A 27,148-nucleotide genomic window follows, 5' to 3' on the forward strand; every position below is an offset into this window, starting at 1 on the left:
CACTGGCCACTTCATTGGGTACTCTGGTGAAAGAAATGCATTCCTAAATAACAGCTCCTCGCTGAACCTTATCTTCATGTGGTGTGTTGTACTGCTGAATTATATTGTGTTGCATCTACGCATTGTGACCCTGTTTAAGTCAGTGCGCTGAGGGAAATAACAGAAACACTTTTGTTGTTAATTCAGTCCAAATGATCATGAAGCTGAATTACCACTTTTCTGTTGCTGTTTCAATATAAACTGAACATTACAACAGTCATGAAGGGGCACTTAGTTCAGGATGGTTATATTAGAATGTGTGGCCAATATGCCAATATGTAATAATGGCCAGCGTGTTTCGACACCCACACATTTTGTGTTATTTTAGCTGTTTACCCACATTAAAGATACAATTATATTATAGATATGGGCTGAAAAGTTCATTTTTATACACAACTTCCTGCTTCAAGGACTCATGAGCATAATCCCAAACATGATGTTCATTTTTAATACTTTTCCAACCCAAGGACATGACCATGATCGAGTGGGTTTCCCACTTTGCCACACTTTGCCAGGCGTTCCCTGCAGCCACGTTCAGTTGTCGTTTGCCCGTGGCCTTTTCTGACTTGAGTTTTGCCTTCATCAAGTGAAAGTGGGTGAGATCATCCGGCTGGCTCGGCCACCTCAAAATGTTCCACTCGCGAACCCCACATTTGGGATACAACGCCAGACCTTGTAGCCGCTTGTTTGGTAATGAAACCCTGAGCAAATATCCTGTGTCTGTCCAGGAAGCAGCTGTTAAGTCAATTGTCTGATCACTGTTTGAACCCTCTGAAAAACAGGCAGCGGTATATCAGCATGTGTAAAATTCCTGCTCTCTTCCGCCAGTGTGGACGGGAAGGCCCTCAGATTAAAGCCGACGCTTTAAGCCCATGTTTATAACATAAATGTGACTTAAATATGCTTTGGTCAAATATATATGAGTAGTTTAAGACATTGGCAAAGGTATTTATTCATGTACTATAGGTTTACAACACTTCTTTTTATGCCACAGAATTTATTAGATTTATCCTACTTAATGCTATTAATATTAGCCCCATCTTTACCAGCTGCTCCACCTACACAGTAATACGGTGCATCAGTAATTGTAATCAGTGCAATGACGCATGTAATTCCAAAACGGATGATTGTGCAAAATAAGGAATACTGCTGGTACTGTTTGGCGTATCTGCAGGTATTTTTATTATTCCAAATGCATGGCTTTTACTTTTACTACTACACTGCGCTACTGCTGCTTTTACTTACACTTTAATGTCTTCCCTCAGCGACGTTTTAGAACAGAAATGGGAAAACAAAAAGTATCCTTTAGCGGCATTTCCCAGCTCCTAACAAGGCCTCACAGTGAGGATTCTGATGCAGCTTTCAAAGGTTCGGCCGAAAGGCAAAACGGCTGTGCCCAAAATGCGGGTGCGAGGAAACTGCTAAATTATTTAGAAATGTCAAGGGAGCAGTCGTGGAAAGAAAAAAAAAAAAAAAAATGACATCATATGCCAAACACAGACAAACTGCTGTGTAGGAGAGGAGTACGTGGATATTATAAACTCAGATGTTAATAATTTAGTTTTATTCTGCTTTTGTGGACGTCCTGCAGGCTTTCAGTGTGAGCTTTAAGACGATTCTCTCATCTGGCTGTTTAACTGTGTGATATGGAGCTTTTCAGCAAATCGCAGCTTCCTCTGTTCACGCTAGCCTTTCTGCCCTTTTCCCATTTTGGACACTGCTCCTTCTGCTGGCCTGTCACTGACCCCACTCCATTCCCTACAAAAAAAAAAAAAACCCTCCTCCTCACTCTCCTCGGCCCCTCATATCTGCAATGCCTGGCCCCGCCTCCCCCACTCCCCCCCACACCCTTTTTTTTCCAACCCCCCTCACAAACGACATCACCTCCAACACCCATACCTGACCCAAACACTCACCCTGCTTCCCCCCTCCCAAAACAGCAGCCAGCAGACACTGAGCAGGGCCGCCGCACCTCCTTGGAGAAGTTCACCCGCAGTGTGGTAAGTCATTTGGAGCTGGGGCTGTTCATATCACAAAACCACACTGGCTGGCTCACTATCAGTGGCTTTTGCAGTTGTAACCATATTACGCTCTACTGTGGCTTTTTAACCCTGTAATAGGCCGCGTGTGTGTATGTGCGTGCGCGTGTACGTGCGTGAGTGTCTGCGTGAATAAGATAACATGCTTGAATGGTAACAACGTAGCATTTTAGACGAGGCCACGTAGCTGGTAGAGATTGTCTGTGATGCATAATCTCCTTCCAGTGCGTCGGCTTAGTGATGTGTTTTTCATTTCGTCTGACCTTCCAGGGAAAGTCGCTGACGGGGAAGCGCCTGACGGGCCTGATGCAGTCGTCCTGACACAGCCTGCGCTGGAGGGGCGCGGCCGGGCCCCGCCGGGGGGTTGACTGCCACGCGGGGGCCGGGGCGGGGCCACGGATTGTGGATCTGGGCTGGACAGGGGTGCTGTGGACGCTCTCGGACGCTGCTGCGTGGACTGCCGCCGGGCCGGTAGCGCGGCGCCGGGCCTGCAAACGGAAACGCTGAAGGGAAAGACTGTGCCGACGAAAGGGGGACCTCAGCCAACACGTCACACGGCATGCAGCATACAGTAAAAGCATATCCAGTCTAGAGCTGCCCCCTCCCCCCTCTTCATCACATACTGTAGGCAGCGAGCTAGTTGTTAAGCTCGATTAATCGGTTTATTCTGTTTTCATATTGTTTTATATATCTATATCTATATATATATATATATATATATAAATATATGTGTGTGCGTGTGTGTTCCCTGGGAATTAAAAGCACATCTCTGGTTTGATAAAACTACATTTAAAAGCTACTTGCCGCAACCGTTTCAAAGATGAATATCGCTTTTAAGATAGCTGGGGCCAATCCTAACACAAGAGGCACATCGACGACACAAACCTATCTCACATCCGTCTCTGTTCTCATAAGGCTGCCAGCAATAATTGAAGTGGGAGGCCACTTTTTATCTCGCTTTCGAAACAAATCAGCCTCTTTTTTATATCCTTGAAATTTCTATTGCATCTGTTTCTTATGAAGCACACGACACGCCAGTCGAGCAGTAATCGAGAATGCGAGGCCCGCGTCCCCCCCTCTCCGCCCTCCTGTCCGTTTTCCGTCTACGAAACAGATTCTCGAAGGCCTCGCAAGATTTTTCCCGCTTCATTACATTCCAAAATCTGGCATAAGGGCTTAATGTAGCATTACCACTGCGCCGTTCATCGCATGTTTCCGCACAAGTGTCTCTGTTGAGATGTGTCCGCGACGGCGCTTTGTAATGACACTCGTGGCAAATGTTGACTGATTAATTCCTCTTGGGAAACTTGTTTGCTGCTTTCAAAACCACTCCCCCCTTTTTTTCCTTTTTTCTCTTCCTTTTTTTAGGCTGAACGGTCGGATTAATCAATTCAAAAATGCCTGTGTGAACAACTTGGAGGCCTAGATGTGATTGTGTGATTTGAGGTTTCATTTTAGTCACAGCTACAGACCACAGGTGGAACGGTATCTACTGTAGTGTAGTGTTTGAAGTTTCCAGTGCCATGGGTCCGTGTCGTGGTGATCAAACCGCGGGACCTGCAACAAGACTGTATTCTGCTGTGTTGAAGGACATATCATGATGTCAAAACTAGTAGTTCTCCGATCACGGGGATATTACAAGGCCTGTCGCTCCATGTGGGATCATTTATGTTCTTTTTTTTACTGCATGCATATCTCATATTTTCTTCTGTCAAAACAAGAAAAAAACCTGCCTATTTTTGTTTGGCAAAATGTTTGCCGTGACTCTCTACCTAATAGTGTGTTTTAGTGACTGTGGGGAAAATGATGCATGTTGGACTATAACGGAGGGTTGACAAGGAGCTGGAGCCGCACTCTTCTGTGGAAGGACGTCAGAGTGTCGAAACGGGAGCAATATCCGGTCCACGGCGTCTGCCGCGCAGTGACTGCACAGGCCTCTCTGCTCCGCCGTGGCTTCGACCTTCCTCTGCAGACAGGAAGTGCTCGGGACGGAGGAGACTCTGGTCTAACAGCTCCCCCGTGAGGCCAGTGGCTGCCACGGTGGCTCACTGTGCTGCCGAACCAGTCGGTCATCTGTTGTTTTCTATTAGAGCTGCCGCGATGCACTGTACAGGTCATATTAATAACTGTCATCATAAACCAGTAACCTCTTGAGTATAAGGTAGAGAGAGAGAGATGCTTAACTTGAGTCGATGTACCAAATGTTATCCTCAGCACAAACACGATGACTCCTTGTACCGAGCGCATTGTAAATGTAAATTTGGCTACGTATCATTATCCGAAAGCACACTTTATTACAATATAGGCACATTACTATGCATGTAACATATTCAGGGCATTTTGTGCTTTTAGTTTCTCAATCAGCAAGACGACTACTGGCACTCTAAAACACTCAAGCACCTGCTATCTATTCATGGGTACCAAATAATAAAATCTCTGGACCTGTCTGCTCCGTGCTTCTGTCCTGCTGGTGTCTGCTGCCGACATGTGATGTTTTAATTGTAGGCTACGGATGCACTGACGCGTCCAAATGTAACAGCCAGGGACAAGTTACCTCTCTTCCAATAGCCGTCGAATTATTTGAAAAGTAATGTAAGAGTCAGAGCCTTCTGTGACTCTGGAGGAGCTTTGTGTACTCTGATCATTCCTTACCAAAAAGGTAGCAATTTAGTTTAGCCTCAAGTTTAAAATATGTGTTTAAAATCAGTGCAACACTTTTTAGCATGTGTGTGTGTTGATGCTGGAACACTGACGTAGTATACTCAAACTAGGCTCAATAACAGCCACAATGCAATACACACAGTAAACATAGGAGCAGCATAAAGATGAGAAGTGCTCATCTGTCTTCTTTAAATTGTCGTTCTTGTGCAGTGCATAAGAACAAAATACTGTTTTTGTCAGTAAAATCAAGCTATGCTATAAAAAAACTCAATAAATAAACCCATTAAAATGATCATAAATGTTAGCACTAAAAGTACAAAGTCTAAAAATATTGCATTATAGTAATTATCGTAAATTGTGTAGTGTGCCCGTATTTTGAATAATAGCAGCCATAACTATATATCATGACAATTATTATGTGCTTGATTATGTGTTTAGTGCTAGCACAATTAGTTTATAGTGTGGCTCTGGGACACAGCTATGGGTGTTTATGAGCCGGGAGGCGTTTAATTAAAAGACGCCTTTGATTTGCATTATGGGAAATGTAGGATACCGAAATACCTACAAGATATATTTACTTCTGCTGCCTGAAATGTTAATAGTATTATTTTTTTTTTTAAATAATGTTCTCTCATCTCTACGGAAACCGAGCCAAGACTGGCCCAGTGAACGGGCCGATAAAACAAGCACCTTGTGAAATTGGACTTTCATGTTTTCACATAAAACGCTACAATGTCTCGCGACGTCGTCTTTAGTGGACGTCCCCCTGCTTCCGGAGGGCCAGATCTCGTAGTAAAATTGCCACGCTGACCTTTATGAGTTTCTCTATTCCAACAGCTAAATGAGCCCCATCTGGTGCTCCAGGTTCTAGCTCCCGTTTGAAATGTTAATACATTACCTGACATATTTAATGGGATCTGTGTGCAAATTGCCTCCACGATGGTATAAAACAGTTCCCTTCAATCTTTATTGAGACGCAAAAACCTCTTCTTGTCTCTTTTATTGCCAACAGTAAATGTCCCCCTCTCCTTATAGCCGACTGCTAATACGTCTTCCACAGACTCACTTGCAATCTCTCAAGCAGCACATACCGATCGATAAGTTCTCTGTGAGCTACTTTTTTTTTTTTTTTGTCATCTTGCTTCCTATTTAGAGTCCAAAGCTTCCACACACACACACACTCAAGCGGTGTTTTTCCTCTCCGTCTGAGGGTCACTCCAACCTATTGATCCAGTCTAGGATTGTTCTGCTTATCTGCTGCCTCCTAAAAGAGACCCCCCCCCCCCCCCCGCGCCTTCTCAGAAAAAAAAGATTCGGGCTTTTTTTTTTCTTTATTTTTTTGTCAGAACAATAAAAATAGTTTAACAAACAAAGACTTCTTCATTCTCTCCATTTCGACTTGTATTTACAGCTGAAGATGAAAAACAAAAAAAAAACAAAAAGAACAAAAAACAAAACAACACACGTCCATTTCATCTCCTCTTGGCTCCGTTCCCACCCCGATCCTCCCGCTCCACCCCACCGGCAGGCTTGACAGGAGAGTACCAGGGCCTATTGCTGTGTCTTTGACGAGGTATACAGGCTTTTTCAATGATTGGTGACACCTTTTTTTTCTCAAGCGGACATCACTTAACTTTTGCATTTAGGAGCTTCTCCTTTTTTGTTCAGAACTACACCGCACTAGGCCTGTTCGTAAGAAAAAAAAGAAAGAAAAAAAAAAGAAAAAAACGGTACGTAACATTTAGCAGGTTATGACTGATGACACATGCTTTCACTTACTGGCATGACTTTGGAAGAAATAAGACACAATGACCCATTTAACACCACGCTAACCGATAAACAAGAGAAGACGACGAAGACACTTGACAAGATGCATTCTTTGTCCAGTGGAGATAAACTGCTGTGTGGAGGGTCCCTGAGGGAAGTGAGGAAAGATGGTTCGAACGAGCACTTACAGTATGCCATATAACAGACACGTAGGATCGATGGTTAGCGTCAAAAACGGAGCAGCTGTTTACATCGCAGCGGTACTGAATAATCACATGTAAGGACACAGACCTCTTACACAGCATGTGCGACCTACGGACCTAAAAAGGCAGTACTTCAAGCACCTTCTAAATGTCATAAAGCAATTAGGCCCTCTAAAGCACTCAACGGAAATGTCACAGGTAACCATACAGTTTTCATTAAGGATGCAGATCTGAGCGGAGTCGCGTCCGTCTCTGAGATGAAGCTCACTGTCGTCAGAATCTGTGAAAGATTTGTTTTTTCTTTCTTTCCTTTTTTTTTTTAAACAGAAACTGTAGAGGTTTTCGCACGGCAAGCACGAGAGCAGGTGGACTCAGCAGAGAGAGAGAGCTCAAGCTTGTTATTGCAGTGTTTTCCTATAGCATGAGGCTGCAGTATCGCAAAGTCCCTCCCGGGAGTTGATTATAATGGGATCCTTGTGTGGGAGTCATTGTCCCTCCTCGCCGACTGAATACAATCACATGAATCAGGGCTTGAGTGGTTGAACAATCAACAGCAGAGGAAAAATGAAAGATGCCTGAGTAGTTGTGGCTATTGTGCACCTGATCAGGGACAGAGGTATCAGTACAGTCTGAACGAACCCAAGAAGTCATACTAATCAAACTTTAAAGAGTTCAAAACATAGAAATATTGTACAACAGAGAAAAGATGCCAAAAAAAAAAAGAAAAAAAGAAAAGAAAGGAAAAAGTTAAATCACTGCGATTCGTTTGAGATCAGAGAGGCTGAGGAGCAAAAAACAGACAGAGGGACAGGAGCAGAAAAGCCTTTGTGTCCATGTCAGAGTTTTATTACAGTAGTCCAGAGGTCTGCATGTAATAGTGGTGGATTTAAGCACCATCTCTATGGCTGCGGGGTCAGAGGGTCACTGGTCCAATCAGGTTGGAGGGGCATGGCTGTCAGAGCTGGTTTCCAGTGCAGAGCGGCAGGCTGGCACAGTGATGAGGATAATGACGTCTTAGTGTCACATCGGATCACACAGCAGACACACAGTCACAGAGCAGGAGTTGGGCAGGCCGGGGCCACGGGGGAGGGGGGGGGGGGCCCCCGAGTGCACCCGTTGGGCACAAACAGTCCAAAGGCCTGGCCTTTAGTGTTCCCATGGTTCAGAGAGGAGCTCCAGCACAGTGCAGAGAGGGATGAAATGAAGCCGGATCCTCGCGTTTCAAACGTTCACGAGGAGTCGATACACACCGTCGAGGGAGCGGTCGCTTCAATTAAGCCGCGCGGCCCGTAGAAGTGATGGATTTCTGTTCATCCATTTTAGTCAGTTATTCCGGGCCCAAATCAGGAGGGACATGAAGGCTCATTAGTTTTTTTTTTTTTTTTTTTTCGAGGGTTAAATCCTCTTCTTCACTGGTCACCTCTCAGCTCCGGGCCATAGGCCAATGTGCTGAGCACTCCTATATAAACACAGACAATAATGGTCAGAGTCACACATAGCTCTGGGATGGTCATTAACATTTTTTTTTTTTTTTAGCATGTCACACATCAAACTTAAGGATACAATGATTTAATAGTTGACTACGAATGGCAGCTGAGGACGGAACTGAAACCAGCCTTAGCACACGTATGCTATCTCCACTATGACGCCAGTAAAGAAGCTATGGTGTAAATCATAAAGTACAGGATTAAGTGAAAGTGAATAGACATAACGATGCATCTCCAATGCTCTGTTCAGACCTGGTATTCGCTTGTATCACAAGTGAACCACATAACGTGCAGGTGAGAACACATCCAGGGCGTATTTGTGGTCAGATTGCTCTGACCACATTAGGAGCTGGTCTGGGCCGCGATCGCATTCACAAAAAAACATTTTAAATAACATTATTTAATAACATTTTATTGACATTATTAAGACTCCTCTAAAATATCTTGTAAAACTTGTATAAATGAAAAAAAAATGATATATATATAATCGCCTGTATACTGTATCAGAATGACTAACTGATAGGTTGATATACACAAAGTTGCCAAATAAATTGCTTTCATTCATCAACAACTTTATTTTCTTTCATGGCTGCATGTGACATTACCATGTGTATAATCTGAGATAAATGTTAAATGCGTAATGATGCGTGTATCTTTACAGCTCATTATGTGTTGTGAAACAAACAACAGTGTGAATGGTTGTGAACCAGTAGTGCACCGGAAACTACAGCAGCTGCCGTTTGCTCTATATTCGACTGTTCCACAAATGAATCACGTTATTTGCATATTTTGCATCAGGTTCAAAACCGAGATTTCACGGCATAATGACCTGACCTGCAGCTTCAAAACAGCGTGTTTCTGAATTCTGTTGAATCTAATTGCCAAATAAATATAAAATGATGAGTTTAGTCCTAATCAAATTTCCCCTTCCAAACCAAATATTCCAGCCCTGTAATCTTTTCTGACAGCACATTTGAACTCGACCGCAGGAGATTCCCGTTGCTTACCTTTCATTTACTCAGTTTGCAACGACTATCCTGTCTTCATTCCAACAAATCCAGTAGCCTGTGGTAGTCTTTTCATTGGTTCCTTCATTTTCACACATTTTCAATCCAGAGTTAGAGCAGAAGAAGAAGCCTTCATAGTCACATCGACTGCCGATTTCAAAAACATCCAGTAGCTCTGCCACGACATTCAATCATCTACCAAACTTATCATTCATGCCTTGAAAAATTTCACTTGTTCAGTGTCTCCAGTGTTTTTTTTTTTTTTTGTCCATAACCTTTATGCTCCTTCTGCTCCAGCGAGGGGAAAAAAAAAAACACTCCAAAAACATCGTCTGCTATGCACAGAGTCACTTGTCAGAAAATGCTGACAGTCATATAGATATATATATTTATATATAAAAAAAGGTGTTCATAAATTATCCAACAATGTTCAGTAGATAAAATTCCACTTGCATTTCTGTCCTGAAATTATCACTTTGTGCTTTCTGCAAACAAAAAGACAATGAAAAAGAAGCAGCAGATTTTTGCCAGAGGTTAATCCATATATAAAAAAACGGTCTCTTAAAATCTAACAGGGTCGCTCTATCTGTGACGTCTGGATATCCCGTTGCTGTTCGTGGCCGGTTCTTCCAGCTCGTCGTCCTCAAAGCCATGAAAGGTGGAAGTGTCGCTCTCCGAGGTGGTGCCGAACAGCTCCTCGGCTCCAGTAAAAGTCCCGTCTTCCTTCTCCTCTCCGCGGTCAGCTGGGGAGCAGGACGGGGGAGCGGGAGTGTCAGTGATCAGACAAGTCTGTTTGAACTGAAATGAATAAACCCAGACGTACGCAAACTCACTTGTGCACTGGCAGGCGGAACAGGGAGACCCAGATTTACCCGTTTTCTTGTTTGAGCCGTGGCATTTATTACAGTAGTTGTTGGGAATGGTGGCCGCACCTGGACCCTTTGGACCTAAAAAGAAATTCCAGGGAAAAAAAAAAAGATACTGCTTTAGGGATGGATGATTAAACCATGGTCGCATTCAGTCTTTTGGACGCAGGCATCAATACAAAAGTGAAGGAGGAAGTTTGGAAAACAACTCAGTATGGTTATGTTACGTTCCAGAGTTATTCATACTATGACACCAAACCGAGTTTGATATGGGCCACATGAGAGTATTCAGTTTAAATCTAAATTACAACATCAGCATTTTCTCATTAAGATATTCAATTGAATTTAATGGACGAGATAACTTAGATTTAGACTCAACTTTATTGATCCTTTTGGGATGACTCCCTCCAGGAAATTATATTTCCAGCAGCTATTTACAAATTTTAAGAATTAGAAATTAGAAATAGAACAGGAAATGTACAATATACAGTATCTCTTAACCAATTATATAACAAATAACAAGTATCGAAACAACAAACCTCTGTCATATATACATATATTTGACTAAGCGTAGAAACTAATCACGATATAAGCAAGAGTACACAAATATGCGAGATATGTGTGGTATGCTAATTTTAGTCAGCTGTTTGAAACTTATATGTTTCACTATTGGTCAAACTGGTCCATTATATGTAGAAACCTTTTTAAATCCTGCTGTACGTTAACAACAAACACTGACTTGATAAGAAACGGCCAGACATACATACAGAGGAACACAAAAACATCATGTCCATAAATGTCCGTCCCCGGTGCGGAGGATTTAAGGCAAATCAGATCAAAGAAAACTCAAAAGACTTAAAATATAAATGTCACATTTTTTCCAAAGTAAACATAGCCAGGATGGCACTGGAGTGGAGCAATGTCACTGGAAAGCAGAAGTACATAATAAGAGGATAAATTAAAAACCTGAAGATGTCTTACGTTTGTGTCTGTCAGTCTGTGGTGCAGTGGGGGATCGGGATGCCACCGAGCTTCTCTCCCCGGCTCTGTCCTCCTCCGCCAGGTGGGAATGGGTGTAGTGGTAACTTAGTCCTGTACGGTTCCTGTAGCGCTTTGCACAGACTGTAACAAACCGACGGCAGACGTCCCGTCAAGCTACTGCGGCTGCATTTCATTACCTAAATGTAATATTGTCAGCACAACATTTCCCATCCTTCTTTTCTGGCCACTTGAAGAATAAACGGCACAATATGCCTGAAGTGCAATGACACATACACAAAGCTCCGAGTCAAACTCAACTTCCCAATGGCCTTTAACCGAAATAGCTATTCTATGACTGGCTGGAAGGAGGAAGAAGTTAACAATTTAAGATCTGATTACCGTATTGAGGTAAATAAAACTACGACTCAGACGGCGTAATAAGCATGGCTCAGATTCACATCACCAAGGGCACTTTTAGAAAGGTAAGATAATATAGAGACTAAATCAATAATCACACCACTTGCAAAACTATCACTCAAAAATCTATCAAAACAGAAACTACTGTCAGAGAGACATTAAACCAAAGATACCTGAGGTCGAAGATTTTGAGTTCTGCTTTTGTTTGTATCTGTCTGGAACCGAGAGAGACAAGAAGCAAAAATAAGTGGCACAAAAAACACATGAGGATGTGTCGTTCAAGAAGAGTCACAAGAACTGGAGTAAAATCCAATACCCCCTACTTGGAGTTTCCACATGCAACTTGCATGTACAGGAAAACTTGAGAGTACAGTGACACCAGTCCAACCTGCTGTCATCCTGCATTTACATCTCAGAGAACTACGTTAATAACGGAGTCAGAGAAGTTGGCTTATTGACCGGAACAAATGATCCGTGGACGTTCTCTACAGACCTCTGCCCTCCTCTCAATAAACAAGGAAGTGTGAGACACAGACTAGGCTTAGAAAACCTGCCATTAGCACTAAAAAAGAAAAATGCAATGGGATACAGAGACGTAATGTGGAGTACTGTGGGTCATTATGTGTCTGTTCAATTGAATAGACCAGTAAGAGGGGTGCGTAAAGTGCATTCAGTATGGAAAATAGTACACAATATGTCAATGACATGTGAGGTTTCAGCTACTGTCCAAAACTGACAATAGATTTTTGGTAACAACATGCAGCGAACACAACTAAATGCAAGGGAATTCAGCAGATATACTAAAGAAGTACTGGACAGTAAAGGAAAACCTCACATTGAAGATTTTTCTCTCTACTTACTGTCACAGACATATGGCTTGTCGTCATCCAGATCTGTCCTCCTGCGGCCTGAACCCCGACCCTGGGGGAAGAAGTGCTCGGTTAACCACCTGCAGGGTAATCGACGCTTTCGATGTACGTATGCATCACAGAACAAATCCCGCTGAGTTAAACGTGACCGAATGCGACTGCAGCCTGCACGGCCGCTGTTGTGCTTCCTGTCACTTACTCTTCCCTTGCCCCTGTGTCTTCTCTTGGGAGTGTCCACCTCGTAGTCGTCGTCATCGTTGAAAGCGTCTTCAGCTGCATCTGCCTCCAGGACCCTCTGAGACAGACGGAGAGAGGGAGAGGACATTTCAATGACCAAAAAGCAATTAAAGTAAAAAGAAATGTAGAAAATGTTTACAGATTATACATATACTGAAATAGGTTGTGTGTGTCTGTAAAGCTGAACTGGTTCTCTTGAGAAGGGATTAGCCATGTCTGCCTGTTTCCACTTGAGTTTAGTGGAATGTGTGATGGCGAGAGATATGCTGCTTTTGACTGTAAACAAAAAGCTACGAAGATCACCGACAGAGATTTTCTTTTAACTAAAATTAGTATTGAAATGAAACGGGCACGTAGTCGTTTTCCCATTTGCGATGTTACTCGTTATCATCAGCATAAATGAGCGGCCAGTGAACGGTCAGCAGTGAGACAGCAGTCGGCCAGTCAGCCCTGCAGGTCAGCTGGAAAAACTTGGCAGGTTGCCTTGGCAACGAGTTGGGGCACACATCACATCACTCCGAGCGCCAGAGCCCTCAATCGTTTTTAAGTGATATCACAGAGCATTTACATTCACGTGGTCTCAGGCCGGTCCGTTTACCTGGATCTCCAGCAGGCTCTCCTCGTCGTTCTTGGAGTTCCTCTTGTCTAGACCCTCTCCTCGCAGCAGAGCCTCCAGCGTAGTGCTCTGGGTGGGCAGCGTGTCCTTGGACATGAGACCGCCGTCTGCAATAAACGCAAGGCAACACGAGCTCAGTCGCCGCACGATAATGACATGCCAACACACGTCTGCTGCTCACTTTGCTAGCATGGGCTGCTTATCGCAATCAAGCACCATGATTGAGACGAGATCCAGGGGTTCCACAAACTGCGACATGTGCGAGCAGCTTTCTACTTTTTCTCTTCCACTAGACATACAGCGGTAAGAGCATCTAGCAGCAGCATTTGTTTGTAATAATGGCTGTCATTTTTATTCGCCTGCGAGAGAATGTGCCATCACAACTATTTTCACAGCAATATACTACAAAAGACCGCAGACATGTTTTGGTTTGTAAGGAGAATGCACTGTTGATAGAAAGCAAACAAGAAGTGGGCGTAATTTCCAAATCCAGCCACCGCTTTGTTGACTCCCATTTTGGAGTCTAGGAGGTTTCTCAATACGCATTCTTGCAATCCGTGCTTTTAATCTTCGGGACTTGTGAAAGTCCACGTACTGTTTCCAATTCAAAGTACAGATCTGATCAAGTACGGTCCAAATACTCAGATGAGTTCTTGCCCCGCCCGTTTTATTGAGGATGATAGGCAATTGTTCCAATTGCAGAATGCAAACTACCAAGCATGCAAGTCCAAAGTTCACATACTTTGCCATCGTGCCATCAATACTAAGTAGGTTAACTCCCAATTTCGTATTCGGAAGTTCAGACTTGAGAATATGATTCTAAAGTTTGGAAGACGGTAGTGGAACAGCAGTGCACTTGATGATGCCGACAAAATGTATTCTGGGACACCTGACCGAATAAAGTACACACAGGTTACTTCCCTATGCATCCTGGGTAAAAGGGGTGGGACAAAGACACATCTAGGTATGGGGACTGTACTTGGCCAGAAGCGTACTTTCAACTGAAACTACTTGGGTTCTATTTTACTCTAAACGGGAACAAATTCCACTATAAATTTCACTAAATGACCATTATGCTGTATTGAAGACTTAGAGTTTATGTCTCTATCCTAGTGATAGAGACATAAACTCTTGCCCATCAGTGATATGTTTACAGATATAATAAATCAAGCGACTTTTCAGACCTGGAGGCTGCTCACATATGGTCTATGGCACCGTCACTGAGCTCTGTGTAAACACTAGGCTGACTTTGTCCACAGGAATCTCTGAGGTAAATGTACTTAAATGGCTTATCACTTTAACCTGAGCACATCATGCAGATATCTCCTCCTACGGTAAAGATCCAAACAAACAGTGTAGGAGGAGAGCAGGTTGAGCCGACAAAGCAGAGCAAACAAAAGCTTTGACAGTCAGTCGGATTCACACATCTTATTTACACAATCTCTCCTCCACAGAGAGCTCCGTGATCATCCAACTGCTCTGTGGATCACAGAAAAGAGGACACACTTCAAAGCCCCCTGACTCCAGCTTTCTATCAGCCCCTCATCTCACCACTGCGCCCGCTAGGAAGACTTTTGCAGAACATCGAGGATGAAGGGCTGAAGCAGCAGACGACGGCGTAGGTAAGAGGCAGGCAGAGGAGGTGGGCGTGAGAGGCGGATGAAGCGAGCTTCTCCAAAATGGGCCCCTCCACCATGTGGCGACAGCCCCTCACCATTGTGTCTGCACACGTTGACTTTCAACTCTCCGCGACGAGACAACCCCCCCTCCCCACCCAACCCCACCCCACCCTTTCCCTCCCTCCCTCCACTCTCTCCCAACCCATGGGAGCTGGGGGGGCTAAAAATAGAGCCAGCAGCAGCCTGCAGCAGGGAGCTGATTCTGCATGCAGCCCCAGTCTCTCTAGCACACCATCAGTTAGACAGCGAGACAGACTCTGGCTGCTGCCCTGTGCAGGCCACCTCTGGCCAGCTGCACAACGTGCTCCATATAAGAGACGCCAGGTTAAATCAGGATATGTTTCCCCTCTGCTGCACACTCGCAGACACAGGCACGTACAATCCGCTGCTGTCGGAGGAGGGAAGGGAGAGCGGAGTGGCGGTGGGGTCTTAGCGAGCGGGAGCTCAGCGGAAGACAATAGGCTACAATGGGATGTGTTCGGGAGACAAAGGCTCGGTTCATATGCTATCGCAACATCTTACTTTCGCTTTCTCTCATTTGCACTGTCCGATCATTTGTAGCACGCTAGGCAGAAATTTAAACTGAAGCGTTGTTATCTTGGAGATTTCTGTCAAAACACAATGAGCCCCCTCGCAGCTTTTTACAGAAACTACTAGAAAGCGAAAGAACGCTTCGGTGCGAGATTGTCTCTTTTGTTGTGCTCATTCCTTAGGATTGTGTGACATCCCAGTGGGCATAAAAGCCTTGGGCACAGAAAGGGACAGGTACTTGAGTTCAGGAACACAACGGGCCACAAAACACACACAGACTGCATGTGGACTACTGAGACGGATGGAGAGATACAAGAGTTGCCGGAGAGAAAGGGACAAAAGCAATCAGCAAGGGAGGCGGTAAGCAGAAAATAAGTCAGAGTGAGAATATCATAGACGAGGGTAAATGTGTTGAGTGAGCTGTTTGGCAGCCAGAGAAGGCCAAACTCCATTCCATAACATTTATTAAATACTGTCTGCAGTGGCCGAACTCTGTCTCACTGCTCCCAGCAGTGGTAAATCTAATTACATGTTCTACTTCTCACAAAACAAGTTTACCAGCCGGGGTGAACACAGCCACATTTCATCCACTGAAAAATGAGTGGCAGTCTGTTCTGCTCAGCGAGCGGAGACTGAGTGATATGCTTTTAGTGAGATTATTCCAGATCATCACCAGTAATCACATGAGCTGAAGGAGGTTGAGGAAGAGGGTGGAGACTGGGGGCGGAGGAGAGGCGGCAGGAGGAGACACGGAGAGGAGCAGGGAGCGACAGGCAGGTGGCTTCTAGAGAGGAGGCCGGGCCGGTCTTACCGAGCTGGAGACCGTAGATGCCAAGGCGGGGATCTGTGGTGTTGTGCAGCCGTCTCTTCTTTCTCCAGCAGCGGGCGGGGTACGTGTACATCTGCCCTGCTGCCACCCCTGCATAAAAACAGTGATGCACATGCTAGAAAGACAGCTTCAACTCCTCAGCCGTGATGATTATGAAACGGCGCTACTTGTACGGGTCTCACTGCTGTTCACAGAAATAAAGAAGTTACTATTAGATTTTGAAACGTGGAAAGATCTTTATCCTCCTGAGATTTGAGCTTTCGTTTTCTATGCATTTTTAATTTATCCAAGGTATTTGGGATTATTAGGACCTAAGAAGTATAAAAACTAACCTTCGAACAGGAAGTAGTTTTAGGAAAGAATTATGTCCTCATATGTGGACACAGGGACTAATTCACTGTATGTTACAATAAAGTCACCAATATATAAGAAAATATAAAACACATTTTCAGAAATGCAAATAATGAATTCCCAAAAGAGTATTTGCTAATTAGAGTTATATTGCTAATATAGAGTTTAAGTTATAGCTTGTTATTATTGATTTGTTACGTTTTCTTGTCGTATTAAACTAGAAAAGCTAATATGGATGAATAAACAGGCTTCAACTGAGAAATTTGATGAGGTTTTGCACATTTTTGCACTTTTGTCACGAGATCGGCTGCAGAATGAATCCACTGAAACGCTCCTTATCATGTTTTTACACCAACTAGCATCTAGTTATGAGGATAAAATTTTAAATGAAGCAGAAGAAGCTGCAACAAAAATAACACTTAACATCCCCATATGAGGGGAGAGGATCTCAGGAGGTTAAATCAAAATGTAACAGTAATCACAGTGATCATTATTTCCATGCATTACTTGGTTCAGTTAATTGGGGGTATCCCTTGAAAAATCACAAACAGAGCTAAAGGTTCAGGTTGCTAATTACTTGAGAAAAGTAATTAGCAACAGTGCCGGTAAAGGGCTATTTTATGAAGACAAAAATCCAATAACTTTCTAAAACGTGAAGATTTTCTGCAATTTACCACTTATTTTGGATTAATCAATTCAATATTTTAGAGAACAACAGGGGGAGAAAAAAAACTAATGATTTCCCAGAGGCAAAACTAATGTGTTCAAATAACTTCTGTTTTGTGCCAAAACCAAAATAGTTTAATTATATTATAAATATATAAGTAAAACAGTTTTAAACTAAAAATGTTTTTTTGAAGAGAAAAAGTGTTGTTTTTTTGTCTAGCACATTATAGACTGAGTGACTGGTTGATGAAGCATAAAAAAAAGCAATCTACAGATTAATCTAATGAGAATTATTACTTGCAGACTCCATTCTTATAAGCTTAATGACCCATAAACACATTATTTCCATGCATCTACAGTATGTGTGTGTTTGCCCACCGGGGCTGCGATGGTGGCGTTCCATCCAGATGTAGCAGTTGTTCTGGGCCACGCCGGTTTGAGAGTCCAGGAACGGCAGGCGGACGCTGCGTTCAGCACACAGCCTGGCATTGTAACTGCGGCACTGCTCGATGGCGTCCTTGTAGAACTGGTCGCCCAATCTGCAGAAAGGTGCCAAACACAAGTTACTCTGTGTACACGATCTGAAATGACGCTGCCTTCAAACGGGGCATGCCGGTTTATTTATTATGACATGTTCAACCAATGACCCGGTAGCTTAATGCATGAAATAAAAAGTGAAAGTGAAAAAAAACAGGGCGAGTGAGTTTTTTGGGAACATGATAAACTAGAGCCCATTTGAGGGCAGCACCACCACACTATAGAAATACTAAAAGTCATGTGAAGTCATTTAACTAATTTATACAAGTGCTCAAAATGTAGAATGGCCATTTAATGTTTATTACATTATACACTGAGCTTTGGAATTTCCCTTTAGGGATCAATATAGATCTTATTTTATGTTGACTTTTGCTAATAAATAGAAATGTACTGATTGACAATATTTTCTCCATTGGCAAAGAAGCTAGATTTAGAAGGTACTGTACTTTCATGTGAATAGTGGGATTAAATAAATTATTTTGACTTGAAATATACTGTCCATTACTGATGAGGTACTTGAAAAAGACACACTAAACACGACTGCAGTGACACAATCTCTCATATGCAGATGAGGCTTATTATTATGTACGGCTTTTCTGATAATGGCCTGTTGCTTTGCTGCCAGAAACAACAATAAGATGACAGGAATTACATCCATAAAACACGAGGAAATGAGTTCAAAACATGTGTAGAGGTACGTGTTTTACACCGTCCGCACACATTGTATGCAAAACCCTCCTTACATGAAACTGACAGCTGAGCCTCTCTGGTTACCAGGTTGCCATCGGGGCAGAATTTGCAGAAGGAGAAAAACAATGCAACCCATTTACGACAGTTCAACGACTCCCGCTCCTGAGGTTAAATGTATTACTACCTCTGTGGGATCTTTGTCCGCTCTGATTTTAAGATAGATCACACTGGTGCTGACCGAGTTAGATTATCACGGCGGCAACGGCGTCTGATGTGGAGTCGCCGTCGAACAGCTAAGACTCTCGCACTCTAGTTCCACTTTTTCTTAGCGCCACTGAGATTTTGGCAGTCCCTCAGGCTTTCAGTGTTAATATTCAGAGTGAAATGGGGGAGGAAATTTCACATTCAAGCCCTCAATCGCTGCCACACGCCTGGTATGGTAATTAGCCTACTTAATTAATCTCAGCAGAGCGCCTAGCACAAGGGCAGGTTCTAATTTAACTATATCAAAGATGGGCTAAATGCTTGAAACTATGAAATCGTGACAAGGTAGTTTGTGTGTGTTCTCAAAACGCGGTCTGATTTCACAGGGCCGACAGGGTGAAGAACAGCCACCCTTCTCCCGGTATGAACGTCCCCACAACCTGAATAATGAAGTTCCTCCACGTGTTCTCAATTACAACATTAGGAGGACGGCCATTTTGAAGTGAAACTAATGAGCTGTGGGCCCGGAGTCGAGCCCAGAATCTTAAACTAGCGGCGGAGGAGGTGGGAGGCTGATTTGTCAGCGTCTTCCTGCTCCCACTCTCCTTCTCTGCCTCTGTGCTCCCCGCCTAACGCTCGCGGAGACGATGTCCGGCAGACGAACAGCCGCGTCAGGAATGCTGTCCCGCACTAACCCACGGCTCTGTGGCCGGGACAAAGCCACAGTGTGCGAGGCTTCTGGGAAAGAGAGGCTTCGTGTCAGTGTGAGTGAGAAGAGTAAACAGTCGCAGGTACAGAGCGAGTGTAGACAGGGTTAGGAAGGTGTGAGATGAGAAAAAGGGAAAGGGAAAAAGGGAAATATATATGAAAAAAAAAAAAAAAACAGGGAGTTTCAAAACAGCCAACAAGAAGGACTAATAAATACAGCACTGTTTTTCCTACTTCATGTTCTAATCATAAACACCAATTTCTCTGCGCTTCCTGAGGCTTTAACATGCAGGAATTTTTACGAGAGAAATCACACAGGGAAAGACTGAAAACAGGCTCGACACCAAGGCGAACCCGCAAGTTCACCAGTAGCTCGATCAAGGGCTTAGGATAAATATTTCGGCCATAAAAAATAATGGCACACAGATGTGTAATAAAACGTAGCATTTGTGTTTGTCTATCTGTACCATATGTGGACTGAGTGTGTTGTTTCCAACACCGAATCCCACTCAAACTAACCTGCGTGCTTCATTCCTTGATATCAACACACAGTTCTGATGGGACATATCAGTTTACTAAAAGCAGACCAGCTGTAAATGCTCCCTGAAGGCAGCCACGGGCCCAGTCTAGTGCCAAGAAACTCCTGCGATTGCTCACGTTGAACAGAACAGAGGAGGAGAGGAGGCTGATCGGTCTCGGTGGAAATGCGCAGAGGTTCGGTGGGAGGCGGGGGTGAGGAGTGAGGAGTGACGGAACAAATAAGCTGGTATAAGTCTTCTGGTGGGTGCTGCTGGCTGCCTGCGCGACGACACATTCTCCATCAGACCCCCGCCGCCCCGAGCAGCAGGTGCACTGGCTTAGGTGAGAGATCTTTCTGACACCTGTAATGAGTGACAAGACCCACAGACCAACTGCACAGGAAGGGAGAGTGCGTCACACGCACACACAACCTCCGACAGCATAGGTCAACGACCACAACTTTTCTCCTCCTTGAGGTGCACGTCTCTGTTCGCGCATTGTCTGTTGATTTGAGTCTTAACACAGCAACTGACATCAAGGAGCTAAAGATAACCACTGACTAATCTAGGCTTAATGTCGCTTCACATCTGTACCAAAATGTTGCACGTGAACACACCGCAAAGATTACAGTCAACAGCTAGCACATAATGTACATCAGGCATGACATGACCACTAACTAGGGCTAGGTGTTGTTAATTTTTTTTTTTTTGATACAAAGCCGGTTTCGATACTGGTTCTAGAAAGAGAATTTTTTGATACCAGATGCTTTAAAACAAATTTGAACAATTAACATACATTGGCAGACAGCACAACTTTTATCTTCCATTTTTACTGGTGATTCAAATCAAAAATTAACATAATATAAACATATCTTTTGCCACAACATGCCAACATAACTTGTGAAAGCCAATCGCCATTAACAACCTCAGTATTACATAGAGCAGTTACTAGTCTATGCCAGAGGGTGGCGCCACTACAGCAAGTGCGACTTTTTCCATTGTCTCTTGATTCCTTAATTTCAGTAGTGTGGAAGCCGGTTGAAGGCTATAAGCCACCCGGTCATCCAGACTTTTGGCTTGTAGATCCTGGTTTAGCTTTGCTAGCTACAAGCGCCTCCTCTCCTGTGTTAACTTGTGGCATTGTTCTCTCTGATTTGTAACCACTTTTGGCACCATATGCTTTTTATATTTATGTTAAATAAATGCAATGTGTGGAAATCTCTTCACAGTCTCCTGCCTTGCAACTTTACTAATGCTGACGCTATGCTACTAGCATCCGTGGCTAAAAGCTTCCCTCCAACTCCACGTTACACCAGCGACTTGTGTGAAAAATTATTATTGGCTATGACTGGCTATGATTTACTTTCTTGTATATCTGAATTTGGCACCAAAAGATAATTCATTTTTTGATATTCGATAGGATCAGAGCATTTCAGTCGTTACTAGAAATGTATCGAAGTTCGGTACCCAGCCCTACCGCTTACAGGGGAAGTAAATAACACTTGACAATTCAATGTTCTGCTGGGAAACTATTAGACCTGGCATTCGTGTGGATGTTACTTTGACATATACCACCTACTTACACCAGACCAGGCACCCCCACCCCTTGATGGCAGTAGCCATCCTCAGCAGGATGCAGCCTGACACAGACACACACACAAATACTGTTCAGGAACAAGTCAAAAAAACAGCAGAAGGTGTCGACCAGGCCTCAAAAACTCACTAGATCCCAAACTGATCTGTGGAATGTGGAATGATCCACAGAGGTCCCTCCCCTCGACCCATAGGACCTAAAGGCCCCCACTAACAACATCCTGTTGCCAGACACCACAGGACACCCTCAGAAGGTCCATGTCCATTCTCTGCGGAGCCACAACTATTTTGGAGACACAATATTAGTCAAGTGGTCATAATGTTATGCCTGATCTGTGCATGGGAATGCTCAGATGAGATGTAGATGGATAATAATTAGAGCAGTATGTGAATTCCCTTCTGACTGCTTACTTCTGTCACTTGTATTTGCCTTCTCATGCATTTGTTTGGTAAAGGGATCAGCCAGTAAGTGACTTCTCTTGACATGTACCGCCATTGATTTAACATGCTCAACTCACTGAGGAGCTGGCAACAGGGACTAGTGCATCTGGTATGACACACACCACACAAACTAAACGCCCACTGATGGCTCAACACATCAGCCAGTGACTGACCATTAGTTACGGTCCTAAGACGATGCAGTGGTTGAAGTGCTACTACAGTTTTACTCATTCAGTCCATCTTTTCTATCCGTTCCAATAACTCTGAAACGAAGCGAAGTGGCGAAAAGACACAACCCAGGAAATTGAAACACTTTATGTCTGGTGTAAAGATCCACAGCAGCTTCTTGGATCAACTGTGACATACCTGTAATAGTTGTGTGCACATAGTTTTCCTGTGCAATGAGGGGCTATTACAAACAGTTTCATTTATTATTTTTTTTACCACCAACTAAGGAAGCTAAAAAGGGGACATTTTAAGGTTTTAAAGATTAAAAACGATGCAATAGCTTCAAAATAAAGCAGATTTGAAGAACACCAGGAACACAAATACATGTGCAGACTAATGAAAAGATACTTTCATGAAAACAGTTTAAACAAAGCTGGTGAAAATATACCAAAAGCTGCAATGACCATGGATTTAACTTCACAGCCTGGCGGTGACGACGTCCTGGGGACCGAAAGTGTACTAGAAACACTAGAAACTTGTGTGCACGTCAGGGCCTCGGAGGTATGTACTACACATCCTCAATGTCTTCCAACTGAGTAGAGAAGGTGAGTGCGTGCATGAGAGCGAGAAACAAAAAGCAAATCTTGTGGCCACTGGGGCCTCCGCTATCAGCGTATTCCTCTCAACGGTCCACCGTGTCACATGGCTGCGTCCGTAATATGAGCATGTGTCAACACACATTTTGCATATCTGACGACAAACTGCAGCGTGCAGGGGAGCAGCCTGAAGTGATCAGCGGCCTCGACGACACGTTTTAAAGCACCATTAAGAGATCTGACCGAAATGAAAAATAAACGAGAGGGGGGAAACGATCTAAAAACACATCTTCTGTCTCTTCTGCTCTATTTAGTAGGTTTCTCAAATTTGCAGGTGCACTGCTGCTTCACAGGAAGCTCGAGCTACCACATAACAAGAGTTATGGGGGAGGGCCCAGCGAGTGACTGCATCCTGAGAACAACCTCCGATCACACCAATCAGAGCAACACAGTCTGGCTGAGGGCAGGAGTAAAAAAACCAGACCATACACCTCCACACTGCAGTGCCAATCAACGGCCTGCCTGACTCACCCAAAAGTCCACTCAACACCAATTGTCGAAGGAAGCCCAGAAATGCGAAAGGATTGGTGGTGATGTGGTGTCGGGAGAGAGAGCTGTGGAAAGAAGAGGTGCCCAGAAAACTCCAGCTGTGGCTCAAATTTTTAACGAGCAGCTTTATGGGCGCCTTTATTAATTAAATATCCCGGACTCCATTTTAATCAGCAGATTCTGGAGATTACTGCTGTCCCATGCTCAGACCTCACACAGACGTGCGCGGGCTTGCGCGCCGCGGCTCCATCCGCCACATCTCTACAACAAAGTCAAACCAGCGTTTCATTCCCTAAAGTGAATCATCTTAATACGAAAAAAAAAAAAAGGTCAAACTGGTCCACAGGAGCGACATCCAATTAGTGTCAAGTGTGACTAATTATAATCTGACAAACGTGTGAAATGAAGTCAGAAACCCGAGACAGAGGCTAATTATAGCAGATTGAAACACTTCATTAAGCACAGCTTATAGCAAGGAGACATTCCACATCAGAATGCTAAAACGTCCCCGAGATGAAACGGAGCCTTGACAGCAGACACGCACAGCGAGGGAGAGGAAGGTAAAACGCACTTTCACAACAACGATCCCGCTCCCACGGCGTAAAAAACGCAGAAGCAGCCACACAGAAGTATTATTTATTTAACATTAAGAGCTTCACCGAGCTGCTCAGGTGCCAGCAGACGGGAGCCGTGATTGTATCGGGGGCAATTCCCCCGGGTGGGACGAAGCGCTGTGAGAAAAGTGCAAGCGACTAATAAGTAAGCAAAGATTCTATTTGTTTATTTTATTCGGCTCTTTTCTTGAGCGGCGGCCACTGAGTGTGAAGGAGGTGGGTTTTCTTGCTTAAAGGCCACCTAACAAACTGAAGTCTGGAAACTGTAATAAAAAAAATAAATAAATAAAAAACACCATGTTTGGCAACAGTGCAAACTGGCCCTGTGCACAAAGAAATACAGAACTACAGACAATGAGGCGCAAGAAACAACACGCAGCATCCTTCCCCGGGTGTAGCAACAGTGCGACAGCGACGGTGGCAGCAGTGTGGGTGATGTGAGGTCCACTCTCAGCGCTACAGTCCACGGAGGTGGCAGGGTACCTCTGTGGAGGAGCAGATGGTTCTCCTGCTTGTGGCCAACACTTCCTCTCCGCCGGAGCATCTCTCTGACAGATGGGCCCAGGATCCTGGACCAAGCTAATCTCCAGCACTCCTCCACTTAAAGGCACAGTGGAGCGCCTGCTCTACCTCCACAGTCCTCCACAGAGCCATGATGATTAGAACACATCAATACATGCTGCTGTCACCCACGACCCAATGTGCATTTTCAACAGCTTCTGCGTTTAAAACAGAATTAAAAAAAAATAAATAAAATAAAAAAAAATAAAAGAAGCCAAAAGCAGGAGTCTAAGTGTTTCTAACTTACAGTAATATGTCTGCCAGAGGAATTGGTGAAACAATACAGAAGAACAAAGGAGAAATGGAGGAAAAAGGTGGAGTATTTTCTTTGAAGTTGAGAGGTTAAAATGACTAATGCACGGGCTATTTGAGACCAGAGTGACAGCCTATTTTCGGCGTCGGACTCAAATTGCTGTCACTTTTGTCGATTTCCCCCAGCAAAGCATGCAAATACAAAATGCCTCCTCCCTTGCTCGCTATCTTGCCTGCCTGCTTGCTTTACCGGGTCCTGACCACGTCTGCGCTCGGAGGAGCCAAAGTTGACATGTCGACAATTTACACCAACTATAAACGACTTTCGGAATGTCGGATGATATTCCGCAGCTGTGCCCGACCGAGCTCGAAGAAAATCGGCTTTTAATTATTCGTTGCAGCGCCGAGGCACGTTGTCGACAGTTTTCAAATAAATTTACAGCCCAGGAAAGACGACACTCTCCGGCGTTGAATGCACAGCCGTGTCTAGGAAAGGCTCCGCCAGTACGGTGAAAAATGACAAGCAGCCTTAACGCACACGCTCGAGACGAAATGTTGTTTTTTTTAAAAAAAAAAAAATACAGAGGAATAAAAGAAACTATGCCAGGCTACTTTGCTATGCAATAAGTACACAAAATGAATTCGGACAGCTTAGCCTGACGTATGCACACGGCTGGAAATGGCATGCACGGGCAGCCGCTTTCGGCGTACGAGTTGGCAACAAAGTCATTATTCACAATTTCTTCAATGTCTAAATTACTTACGCTTTTAGTGGATTCTGAATGACAGCCGCCATTTTGCTACAATGTAACGCAATATCGGCGTCTTGCAGTTCTGAGGGAAACCTACGGGAATTGACCAATGGGAGCTCGGGGTGAATTCGTGGACCAATACATTTGCAGCACAAGCGGATGGGGCGTGGCCTACTGGGGTAAACTGTCAAAATTATTTTAAAGGGTTTTCCCTTGTATTTATATTGTACACAACTGAATTACAGCACTTTTTTTTTTAAAGAGACCCCTACTGTATCTTTGATGCATATTAATGCCCTGGCACTCTCAACATGCAGTGTAGATGGCACAGAATATGAACATGGAAGCTGGGGTTTACTTCTTTATTAAAATAATTATAAATCATTTGTCGTCATCAGTAAGCACCAAGCAAATATTATTTCCTCTCGCTTTGTCTGAAGCTGTAGTGTAGGGGAGAGGAATGGAAGCAAAGCTAATGAACACAAAGGCGTGCACAGGAGCTATTCCTCCCACATACAGTAAGAGGTCTGACACAGGGAGATTTAAAACACACAAACGAAAGACGTGGAGGCAGTTGTGGATTGTGTTTTGACAGACGAGAGCTGATACAACTTTAATCTTATGCAAATCTTCCAGCAGTTTAGCAAGAATTCGCAAGTATGTTTCCAACAGTTTTAAAGTATATCAGTCATTGCTGCTTGTTCTGTGGCCTGTAGGTGAGGAGTGTTGATTGTAGCACCCAAACTGAATGAAAAAAATAATAAAAACGGACAAAATGTATGTCTCAAACACTACAAAGGTTATTTGAAGTAGCAGACAACTGCACAAATATGCATGGGAATGAACTCCAGTACAAGTGATCAGACATGAAGCATTTCCTATTCTATCTTGTGCAATATTAGCATCTCAAAGGAGGGTGTGTGTGTGTGTGTGATGAAACATTCAGACGGATAAATCTATTTTGAGACAAGGCAGACACAAAACATCCTCTCATCAGACATCAGAACCAAAAAGTTCCACGTTAGGAGCGAAAAGGGGAATCAACTTTATCTACAAAGCTTACAATCGACAACCTTTTTTTTTTTTCCTCGTGTTTTTCTTTTTTAAAACAGGTACAAGCATATGTCTAAAAGGCATCACCTTGTGCTTTGTATGATATCCACATGTAATGGTCTCGTTTGTAACACAAAACTTGCAATGATACGTTAAAGCTCTCGGTCACTAAATGTGGTTTAGCATCGCCGCGTGTGAAGGACAAAAATCACAAACAAGATGGAGGGGAAGGGGCGGTTCACATACTGTCAATACAAAGTACTTAAATATACGTAGATACAGTAACCAATGTCAAACAAAATTAAATGTACAACATGTTTCAATAACGGACGTAAAGTAACAGAATTAAAGTGAGTTGAACAGACATCTCGTCCAGCTTGTTCTGTTTTTGAGTTCTGAGAAGCAGTTTTTCATACACTCGGAGCAGGCAGTAAATATCTAGACAACAATTAAAATCAAAGTGTCAAGAAAACAACATATGAAATATGTCTCGTCACATGAATACGATAAAATGCCGCTTGGTAGAAGAGAGAGTGAGGTTCATTCAGAGGGCCGACCCCTGAACAAATAAAAGGCCATGGATCTCTCACACTGTCATGCATGCCAGAGTGCTAATAGGATTTTTTTTTTTTTTTTTCGTCCATTATATTTATATTTTTTTTTAAAT

General features: G+C 43.7%; 2 protein-coding genes across 7 annotated transcripts in view; one reads left to right on the forward strand and one right to left on the reverse strand.

Moving 5' to 3' along the window:
* LOC125023321 (regulator of G-protein signaling 6-like) overlaps positions 1-4,525 on the forward strand; it is a 40,133-nt gene extending 35,608 nt beyond the window's left edge. For 2 of the 4 annotated variants that reach the window (XM_047610502.1, XM_047610505.1), the window contains 2 exons: positions 1,980-2,039; positions 2,349-4,525. In XM_047610502.1, the coding sequence (XP_047466458.1) occupies positions 1,980-2,039; positions 2,349-2,399 (111 nt within the window). In that variant the 3' untranslated portion in view covers positions 2,400-4,525. The remainder of the gene's footprint in view (positions 1-1,979; positions 2,040-2,348) is intronic. The other 2 variants (XM_047610503.1, XM_047610504.1) reach the window with 2 other exon arrangements.
* Positions 4,526-6,055: 1,530 nt separating this feature from the next.
* LOC125023322 (zinc finger protein DPF3-like) lies at positions 6,056-27,119 on the reverse strand. Of its 3 annotated transcripts, XM_047610507.1 has the most exons (11): positions 25,441-27,119; positions 17,624-17,784; positions 16,211-16,318; positions 13,172-13,296; positions 12,536-12,631; positions 12,328-12,388; positions 11,641-11,682; positions 11,051-11,191; positions 10,037-10,150; positions 9,204-9,946; positions 6,056-8,168 (listed from the first exon to the last, which is right to left on the reverse strand). In XM_047610507.1, exons 1-10 carry the CDS (start codon positions 25,470-25,472, stop codon positions 9,786-9,788), a joined length of 1,041 nt encoding a protein of 346 aa, XP_047466463.1. In that variant the 5' UTR covers positions 25,473-27,119; the 3' UTR covers positions 6,056-8,168; positions 9,204-9,785. The 3 variants fall into 3 exon arrangements, with proteins under 3 accessions (XP_047466463.1, XP_047466464.1, XP_047466462.1); XM_047610508.1 differs by lacking the exon at positions 11,641-11,682; XM_047610506.1 differs by having other exon boundaries at positions 9,204-10,150.
* Between the last annotated feature and the right edge of the window lie 29 nt (positions 27,120-27,148).

Source organism: Mugil cephalus, chromosome 17 (assembly GCF_022458985.1).
Source record: "Mugil cephalus isolate CIBA_MC_2020 chromosome 17, CIBA_Mcephalus_1.1, whole genome shotgun sequence".
NCBI classification, from domain to species: domain Eukaryota; kingdom Metazoa; phylum Chordata; class Actinopteri; order Mugiliformes; family Mugilidae; genus Mugil; species Mugil cephalus.